Genomic DNA, 10,460 nt, shown 5'->3' on the forward strand with positions numbered 1-10,460 from the left:
CCCGTCTCTCCTACCCTTGTACGGTTTTCGATTACCTTGCTATATGCATGATTTTTAATCCATTACATTCATTCGCTTTTTTCCAATGTAATGGAATCGATCTGGGCTGTTAAAAGAAACTGAAGAGTAAAATATCTGAATGTTGTATTTCTTTTTTTAATAAAGAGGAACATGATGCGCAAAGTGAGAAGCTCTGGACTGATTTGCCACATAATTTACACCACAATCTTTAATAGGAGTACAAGGGGTAATCGGTCTAGTAGGGTATCTATTTCTGTATCCACTTACAAGTGTTTGTCTACCTGTGCTTACATTTGCATGTACATGGTTAACTGATAAAGCAGGGATAGAGGCATGTGAGCAAGTGGGCAGCAGGGCCTAAGAGGTGACACTTGAGAGGTGAAGGTTATCAGTAACTGACGGGATGAGCCGTGTGGTGGGGGGTGGAGGTCGAATTTCAGCATGACAGCGTTCCCGAAACTTTCAAGACAGAGTGTGGAAGTTGCGGAGGTGGGTGTTTGAAAACACTGACCTACAAACCACTGTAATTGGTCAGCATAAGTGTTCAGCAGAAGTGTCCGGGGTGGGCATTGATCTGCTCCAGTAAGGTGTAAGGATCCACATAACCTGACAGTGCAGGGGTGGGGTGGGGGGGGTGTGATGAGGAACAGATGTATGAAGGCCATGTGTGGGACAGATAGACCGATGCCCAGAGGTGGGGGGGGGGAGAGCTAGACGCCATTCAGAGCTGTGGGGGGACAACATTACACTCACATGCGGCTATGAAACTCTGACCAGTTCAGCGGACTGAATGACTGAGTGAGTTTCCTTATCTTCTCAGCAACTTACAAGAAGCTCTTTTGAGTTTTGAGTAGCTCTTTGACCATGAATACTGTGAATTCTGCTGTACTTGAAAGTTAAAGCTAATTGTACGCAATTGTATGATGATGAGAGAAATATTGGCATAAGAGTGTTTGTGATAATAATATTAATGTTTTCTTTTTGTTTCTCTGTCCCTAATAGGCACATTAAGGCAAATACAGCTCATGTGAGGAGTGAAGTCCAATAGAATAATTTGCCATTATTTAGTTGCATGCGGGTCTTTAGGGGGTCAGCTGCTTTGGTTGGTGGGTTATTAAAGTGCTGCTGGGGGCAAAATGAAGAAATAGCATTTCTGTGAACAGCATATCCGTCCACCAGAAAGTGATGTCACTCTGTAGTGAGCCCTTCAAAAGCCACTGATAACCTGTCAGAGCATCTATTTGAGATAACATAAGCAAAGCAGACAGACCCTTATTGGGTGGACTTGACTGATTTGCCATATAATTTACGTCACAATCTTTAATAGGAGTGCAAGGGGCGGTTGGTCTAGTAGACGATCTATCTCTGTATCCACTTACAAGTGTTTGTCTACCTGTGCTTACATTTGCATGTACATGGTTAACTGATAAAGCAGGGATAGAGGCATGTGAGCAAGTGGGCAGCAGGTGAAGGTAGTCATGAACTATTATTTTTATTATTACCGCTGATTGATATGTAAAAATTATACATGGCAATATAGTTAATATAGTTTTTATAGTTATAAATATGTTTGTTGCTTTTTGTTTCTCTCTTGTTTTAGAGTGGTATTAGATCTTGAAACGTGTTTTTGTGTTTAATATCTGAGCACGTTGCACAAAAGACATTGAGGCCCAACAGGGAAAAGAAGAGATGGATGAGGGGAGTATGAGTGGACTGGAGAGAGAGGTAGGAGGGATGGGTACTGTCGGTATCCAGGGGTTGGAGGAGATGCACGGCGGAGGAAGCACAAGGAGACTGGCCATGAAGAATGAGGAGGATAACAAGGGGGAAGGAGGAAAGGGCTGCCACTACGGGAACATGTGGAAGGGAGGGTGGATGCTGAGCGAGCGGCTGGCCATCAACGTGGCGGGTATGAGATATGAGACTCAGCTTCGCACGCTAGCCCAGTTTCCAGACTCCTTGCTGGGGGATCCTCAGAGACGGCTGCGCTATTTTGACCCGCTGAGGAACGAGTTGTTCCTGGATCGGAACCGCGTCTGCTTCGACGCCATCCTCAGTTACTACCAGTCGGGTGGACGCCTCCAGAGGCCCACCGAGATCCCGGTGGATGTTTTCCTGGAGGAGCTTGAGTTCTACCAGCTGGGCGAGGAGATCCTGGAGCGCTACAAAGATGACGAAGGCTTCCCTAAAGAGGAAGTGCGCATTCTGCCCAAAGGCAAGATAGCAAGTAACGTGTGGAGTCTTTTTGAATATCCCGACTCCTCGCCATATGCCCGCGGCGTCACCATCTTAAGCATCATTATCATCGTTTTGTCAATCAGCACTTTCTGCCTGGAGACGATACCTGAGCTGCAGAGCATTAGGCATTCGAGAAAGGTGAGCGTTTGGGAGATGTGGAAAGGGGCGCGGGAAAGGCAGGCAGGGAATGAGGGGGCGGGGGCAGAGGTGATGGGGGGATAACCAGATTCCATCCAGAAAGCATTAAGAATCATGCTAAGTTCAGAAACATCCAGAATTGTTGTGGAAAGTTTTCAGACAGAATCATAATACAGAACAGTTGTCATACTGAGAGATAGAACCTGGAGGCTGAGACAAACTGAAAAACTGCTAGCAGATTCACAGGATAGTTCACTTAACATAAGACACGGTGTAGGGGGCAGCACATCAGCACAGTGGAGCATGAGAGCCAGCCGGTCCCCCGTTTTAACCTCTGGTTTCCATATAATGTCACATGAAATGTGAGATATTAAACCTGTGGTCTTTTTTTGGTCTTTTACAGTAGTGAAACCATGAATGTAGCATACTATATAATAACATTAAGTGATAAGTTAGCACGCTGTTCTAGGTTCAATACCACTCATCAGAGCAGTATCTGAGACAGCTATAAATGCAGCTTTGCCTGCCTAGTCATCACTTGGAAAGGTGATGTAAGTCAGCACACGTGGTGCTATTGGGTATGTGGAGATGTATCATAAGAAAATGCGTAAGAGTGTAACATATGATACATATATTAACATAATATATTATTATGTTGTCCTGTTTTTCCCTTTCCCTATTCCATTTCCTTTCTGCTACGCTCCAACCCTAGACTGGACCATAACAAATATGAATCACCAATTTATTGTGGTTTGTGTGCCTCCATGATCCTATGAGCTATGTTGTCAGGGGCAGTTGACCTTGGTAGAGTCTCCCAAGGCAAATTGGTCCTAGGTGAGTGGCCAGACTAAGTGCGGTTCACATAGACCCCTATGATGAACAACAATAAGGACCATGTTACCCTGCCTGGATTGGGGAGACCAGGGCCTGGCCCTGGAGCCAGGCCTGGGGCGGGAGTTTGGAGACAAGCACCTGTTGGCCGGGCCTCCACCCATAGGGCCCAGCCAGGCATAGCTTGAAGGGATAACATGGGATTGCCCTCCTATAGGCCCACCAACTACAGGGGGAACCGTGGGGTTCGAGTGCAATGTAGATTGGGTGGCAGTCAAAAGCAGACTGTAGAACTCCTGGAGAGGAGCTGAACTCTATTCTGCTCTGGAGTTGCCCTTTGTGAGAGGGTCCGGGCAAGGGGTGGGGCTACTTATAGCCCGCAGTTCAGTGCCAGTACGTTGGAGTTTACCCCGGTGAATGAGAGAGTCGCCTCCCTTTGACTTTTAGCAGGGGAACTGGCTCTGACTGTTGTCTGTGCGTACCCACCAAACAGCAGGTCAGAGTATCCAGTTTTCTTACAGACCTTGGTGGGGGGGTGCTGGAAGGTGCCCATTCTGGGGACTCCATTGTTCTCTTGGGGGACTTTAACAGTTATGTGGATAATGACAGTGAAGCCTGGAAGAGTATGATTTGGAGGAATGGTCTGCCCGATCAGAATAACGAACACCGTGTTCAAACATTAAGGTGTTCATAAGTGCACATGGCATCAGAGCACCCTAGGCCTCAGTTTGATTATCAATTTTGTAATTGTATCATTGGATCTGCATCCACATGTTTTGGACACTCAGGTGAAGAGAGGGTCTGAGTTGTCAACCAATCATTGGAGTTGGATCCGATGGTGGATGAAGATGCCAGATAGACATGATAGACCCACGGTTAGGGTGTGCTGGGAGGATCTCTTTAGGAGATCTTTAACTCACACCTTAGGCAGAACTTCTCCAGCATCCCAAGTGTGTGTGTGTGTGTGTGGGGGGGGGGGGCACTGAGTCTGAATGGGCCATGTTCCGGGACTCCATTGCTGGGGTGGCAGTGTAGAGCTATGGCTGTAAGGTTGTTAGCGCCTGTTTTTGTGGCAGTCCCTCAACCCGGTGGTGGACACCTGCGGTAAAGGGAGCTATCAGGCTAAAGAAGGAGGCCTTCAGAGTTTGGTTAGCTTGTGGGACTCCTGAAGCAGCTGACATATACTGACAGGCCAAGGAAAGTGTGGCTTTGGGAGTTACTGAAGCAAAAACTCAGGTGTGGGAGGAGTTTGGTGAGACCATGGAGAAAGACTTTTGGATGGCCTCAAAAAGATTCTGGCAAACTGTCAAGCAACTCAGGAGGGAGAAGCAGGGCTTCACCCATACTATATACAGCAGGGACGTAGACCTGTTAACCTCAAATGAGGATATAGTCAGGCGGTGGAAAGAATATTTCAAGGACCTCTTGAATCTCACTGGTATTTTTCATTGGAGGAAGTAGTGCTGGAAGACTCAGGGGAAGGCTTGGCCATCTCTAGGGCTGAGGTCACTGAAGTAATCAAACAACTCTTCAGTGGTAAGGCTACGGGGGTGGATAAGATTTACCCTGAGTTCTCAGATCCAGGAAGAAAAATTGAGATTCTGTCTAGAATGATAGACCAGCTATTCACCCTCAGAAGGATATAGGCGGGGTCATGGGAGTTTGCCCAGCTTGTCTACATGCATTTTGTGGACTAGGAAAAGGCATATGATTGTGTCCCTTGGGGGGTCCTGTAGGGGGTGCAACTGGAGTATAGGGTACGAGATCCATTGGTGTGGGCCATCAGGTCCCTGCATAAATCGAGCAAGAGTTTGCTTTACATTGCCAGCAATAAGTCAGACTTGTTCCCAGTGGGTGTTGGAATCCCTCCCAGCTAAGTGTGAGGCGGTCAGGATGAGGATCGGCACTTCCAAGTCTGAGGCTATGGTTCTTGACCGGAAAAGGGTGGATTGTCTGCTCTTAGTGGGGCATGAGTTTCTGCCTCAGGTGGAGGAGTTTAAGAATCTTGGGGTCTTGTTCATGAGTGAAGGAAGAAGGGAGCAGGAAATTGACAGAAGGATCGGTGCAGTGTCAGCAGTAATGCGGACACCATACTGTTCTGTTGTGGTGAAAAAGGAGCTGAGCCAGAAGGCAAAGCCCATGATTTACGATCGATCTGTGTTCCTACCCCTGCCTATGGTCATGAGCCCTCTGCCCCGAAAGAATGAGATCATGGATACAAGTGGCGAAAATTAGTTTCCTCCACAGGGTGTCTGGGTTTAACCTTAGAGATAGTGAGGAGCTCAAACATTTTGGAGGGGCTCAAAGTAGAGTCGCTGCTCCTCTGCATTGAAAGGAGCCAGTTGAGGTGAATCAGGCATCTATCTAGCATGCCTCCAGGACAGCTCCCTGGGGAGGTGTTTCAGGGATGCCCAGCTAGGAGGAGGCCTCGGGGCAGACCTGGGAGTACCTTGGTATTCCACTGGAAGAGCTGGAGGAGGTGGCTGATGAGAGGGAAGTCTTGGCATCCCTACTTAGACTGCTGCCCTGCAACGTGACCCTGGATAAGTGGCAGGAAATGTTGAAATATTATTTTGGCCTTTTCAGTGATACAATAGGGGCAGCCATTAAGAACATAGTTTACAAACAAGAGGAGGTCATTCAGCCAATGAAGTTCGTTTGGGTAGAACTTAACTAATAGCTCAGGGTTGTTAAAATCTTATCAAGCTCTGATTTAAAGGAACCCAGGGTTTTAGCTTGCGCTACACTAGCAGGAAGACTATTCCATACTCTAACAACATGCTGTGTAAAGAAGTGCTTCCTCAAATTCGTTTTAAAATGTTCTTCCACTAATTTTCAGTAATAGACACAAGTTCTAGTATTTAAACTAATATTAAAGTAGCCATTGTCCTTTGATTGTGATTAAATAAACTTTTACATTTTTCGTATTAGATAAGCAGTAAAGTCCATTAGGAAAAAAATTTTATACAAATATTTCATTAGTGTTTTGTTAAATGAATGGCTCAGGAGTGCATAGTCTTATCCAGAAAGGGCTGCTGTGTATGCAGGTTTACGCTGCAACTCCCTACTTATGTCAGTAATTAGAAGACTGATTGGCTGAAGAGTCCTCACACCTGGGTTTGAACAGCTGAACTAAAGGTTATCCCAAAAACCTGCATACACACCGGTCCTTTGCGGATAAGATTGGTCACCCCTGCTGTATAATATTACACTTCTGCATGACAATTTGGATTGATTTGAAGGTTAGGATTCATTATAGTGGTTCTGTTAAGTTTGATACACCTAGACAGAACAGGAGGTTCACAAAAGACAAAGAGGACTGAATGTAAAGGCACACTCATGGGTGAGGGGCGAGGGAAAAGGAAAAAGAAAGGGGGCGGGAGGGTACATTGTGTCTTGTTTTTAACGCTTCCTAAATTCTGTTGTCCAACCAAGCCATGTAGGCCTAATAAGAAATGGCTGCAACTTCATCCTAGCAAACACAGGCGATAGAGTTACAATGTGGGAGAGAGCAAGCAGGGTTGGTTGCAGAAGTGGGGCCTCTCGTATTTCCCCTTTAAGGGCCTATTAATAGGGCAAGAACAACCTTCAGACCAGATCAATGCTTATAATAGAAACTGTATTTGCAAGTGAAACCTTCTTTAAGCATAGGATAATTTGTTCATTATATATGGTTATACATTAATTATATAAAACATTTCATAATATATGTATTTAATAAATTAACCCTTTCCAATGTTAATGTTTCCTTAACTGCTCTCACTGTAGTTCTTGTTCTGAAATAGAAACACACTGATGTTCATAAACAACCACAAACCGGTCTACACTGTAACTGAGTATGAAAATAGATCATCTCGATTTACTGCAAAGCTAAATATATGCAGTCTTTTGATTTTTTATTTTACCAAGAGGATTTGTACTGCATTCCTAGCATGAAGCTCTATGGTACTGTCTCAGATTCACTATTTATGTTTATCTGCTGAATTGTAAAGAGAGCTGCACAAAGAGCTGTCACAGTGCATGGAATGTTTTTAAAATGTTATCTTTTCTCTTTATGAATACTTATCTAAGCTATTTTAAGACTGAAAACAATTATTTCACATGTTGGAGAGACAAGCACACAATCTTGGACAGTTCAGGTTCAATGAAAAATTAGTTTCATTTAAAAATCCACTTCAGTATAACTGAATTTGGTATGATTTTACAATGATCTTCTTTACTTATGTATTTTATAATACAGGTCAGGCCATTAGGTAACAGACAAAAAGCATCAATGGAAAAAGATAAGTGCAGAAGGGAAAAAAGATAGTATTATTATTATTAGAAACACCTTAAGATCCATGTTTCATTAATTCCTTTACTAACTTAATTGTTCTTCCTATGCTCTTATGTTGTACTTACTGGCCATTAAATTGTCGTATTAGGCTCTTACTTTGTTGATTGTTATGTGTAGCTGTGTAGCTGTTTGGGTTGCTCCTGTTCACCTGTACCTGGGCATATACTTGAAGCTCAGCCTAGCTGTGCTTATGCATAGTTGACTCCTTGAGAGTCTGGATGTTTGCAGTGTGCTATTTGACTCACTGTACATGGCTTTGGAGAAAAGCGTATGTGTAAAATGTGAATGTACAGATGCTCCTCTGCTTATGAACAAGTTACGTTCTGAACGGCCGTTAGTAACTTGAAATGTTCGTAAGTGGTTATTCAACATAATTTTAAGGATATACGCAAGTACAAAGAACTATGATGCTGGGAGTACGCACGCTACGCTGCTGCGCGGCGGCAGTAGCGGCCAGAAGTCGTACTAGGTGGAATTGGCACGCAGAAAAGAAAAATTGATGTTGTGGACAGGAAACGGGAGCCCAATGAACACAGTTTGGACTTACAGTCCTCTTCATTCGTATGTTTGAAAATTCGTAAGTTGAAAGTTCGTAAGTAGAGGAGCATCTGTATATGTATGAATGAATGTAATTAAGTATTACTATTTACCATAATGCCATTTCAACACAAATGTTTGATACACTGATTTGAAGTGTACTGATCTGTACTGAGAACATGTACTATTAGATACACAAAAAGCTGAAGATACCCAAAGTACAATATTTGCAAATATTGTTCTTCAACAATTTTTTTCTCTCCATGTAATTCTCTGTGAAATATTTTGGACAATAGTAATTTTTGATTTTACAAAAAGTGTACCACTGAGGTTTTGCTGATATCTATTTTGCTGACGTGCTTCTATGTGACTCTAGATCATGGGCGATAATCCTTTTCGCCCAGACCCATGTAGTATAACACCATTAAATTAAATGTCTTGCTAACATGGATGTATTTATCGGTAATGAAGAAAGAAATAAATACTAATGCAGTATATTTATATAGAAGCTTACAAACCCTCAGACGTGCGTCAAGTAAAGTCCATCTGTGTTCCAAACTCTTACCCAGTAACTATAATGAACACTACCTTCAGTTTAGACCTTAACCACATTGATTCTAAATGCTCATTCTTGTATCCATTCCTTCCTTTATGCCTTCTGTACTCCCCTTCTTCCCCTTTACCATTTTTCTTTCTCATTGTTTCCACAGGAGGATCAATCAGGTGCCCACAATGACACGAGCCAGTCCAGTGGGTCCAGCTCTTTAGACTTCTTCTTCGTGACAGAATGCATATGCGTCAGCTGGTTCTCTGCAGAACTGACCCTGCGCTTCTTGTCTTCACCCAGCAAGATTGAATTTTTAAAGGAGGCAATGAACCTGATTGACTTCGGCTCTATCCTTCCTTTTTTCGTCGAGCAGTTCTCAGCTGTGACTGAAACAGGTGACGGGGAGGAGGAGGAGTCAACACTAGGCCTCTTAAAGATCATCAGGCTAGTGCGAGTCTTCCGGATCTTCAAACTCTCCCGGCACTCCAAGGGTCTGCAGGTCCTAGGCATGACCCTGAAGGCCAGCTTGCGTGAGCTGGCCCTGCTCGTCTTTTTCCTCGTCATTGGAGTCATCCTTTTCTCTAGTGCTATCTACTTCGCAGAGGGGGATAAGGAAGACACACTCTTTATTAGCATTCCTTACTCCTTTTGGTGGGCTTTGGTCACCATGACTACAGTTGGCTATGGTGACATGTACCCTGAAACAGTAATGGGCAAGCTGGTGGGCTCCCTGTGTGCCATTGCTGGGGTGCTAACCATCTCCCTGCCTGTGCCTGTCATCGTCTCCAACTTCAGCTACTTCTATCACAGGGCAAATTTGACCTTTGACCCATCGCCTTACAAGCATGTGAAGTGCTCTTTGTGGGAGGAAGATGACGAGGATGATAAGGCAAAGGATTACTTGGCTTTGGGAGGCCTGTATACTCCTCTGAATGGGACTCTACCTACACATGAAAGGAATGAGGTTCAGCAGGTAGGAAATGTATACATTAAGAAACCTCTAGTGACAGAGGTGTGAGAGTATGAGGTTAGCAAAGTGTGCTAACTGACCAAAGGCCAAGAGCAATTTGGTTGCAACAGAGTCTTACTGTATGAATACAGAATATCAATAGCAGGTGACAAAGTTCATTCACAGGGATAGTGTAGGATCTATTTTTGTTTATTGATTTATTTTGATGTATTTCTTACTACTATACTCAATATTTAATCTTAAATTGCTTATTATGTTTATTTATTGATTAAATGGAATGAATAATTGCTGTGCCTTATTTAGTTAATTGCATTTATGGCAGTACTGTCTAGCATTAACTGCTGAACTAATTAGTAATTAGTAATTTCGAATGCCTTTGACATCATTGAAGTCTGAATGAATTACTGAGGTTAGGCATTTCAAAGATCAACAAGTCTGTAATGGTCTACGATGACTTTCTAAACACAGTATAGTCGGTGACAACTCATGTTATATTTTTCATTTCACTGAAATTATGATTAACTGTGCAGTACTTTTTGGTTTTCCACCAATGAAATCATATAGCATGTGACGTTGTATTCCCCAATTCATTTATTACATTATATATCAAAACTATGTGTGCAATATGTTGTGTGTAACATTCTATATTTATATGTAACTATTTAATAAAAAAGATTTTATCTGATTTTTCCTGTTATCAAATGTAATAAATACCATCTCTTTCTAGCAACCTATTGGATAAAAAAACCTATTGGATTAAAAACTTTTATGTAATATGACAGGATTTAAGAAATTTAAAGCTTTGGTATATATGACTTTTTGGTTTTAGTTATTTTTACCAA

At 43.1% G+C, this 10,460-nt stretch overlaps 1 protein-coding gene across 1 annotated transcript; it reads left to right on the forward strand.

Moving 5' to 3' along the window:
- The first annotated feature begins 666 nt into the window (after positions 1 to 666).
- On the forward strand, positions 667 to 10,303 carry LOC125742764 (potassium voltage-gated channel subfamily A member 7-like). The gene is made up of 4 exons (XM_049015087.1): positions 667 to 819; positions 1,024 to 1,048; positions 1,622 to 2,397; positions 8,812 to 10,303. Exons 3-4 carry the CDS (start codon positions 1,711 to 1,713, stop codon positions 9,664 to 9,666), a joined length of 1,542 nt encoding a protein of 513 aa, XP_048871044.1. The 5' UTR covers positions 667 to 819; positions 1,024 to 1,048; positions 1,622 to 1,710; the 3' UTR covers positions 9,667 to 10,303.
- Positions 10,304 to 10,460: the final 157 nt, after the last annotated feature.

This window comes from Brienomyrus brachyistius, chromosome 5 (genome assembly GCF_023856365.1).
Source record: "Brienomyrus brachyistius isolate T26 chromosome 5, BBRACH_0.4, whole genome shotgun sequence".
Lineage (NCBI taxonomy): Eukaryota > Metazoa > Chordata > Actinopteri > Osteoglossiformes > Mormyridae > Brienomyrus > Brienomyrus brachyistius.

Bases quoted from the DNA above. Each gene is read 5' to 3' on its own strand.
- LOC125742764 (XM_049015087.1), top strand. From the start codon at position 1,711: ATGGATGAGGGGAGTATGAGTGGACTGGAGAGAGAGGTAGGAGGGATG. The intron at 2,398-8,811 runs GTGAGCGTTTGG...TTGTTTCCACAG, and splicing joins GCATTAGGCATTCGAGAAAG to GAGGATCAATCAGGTGCCCA.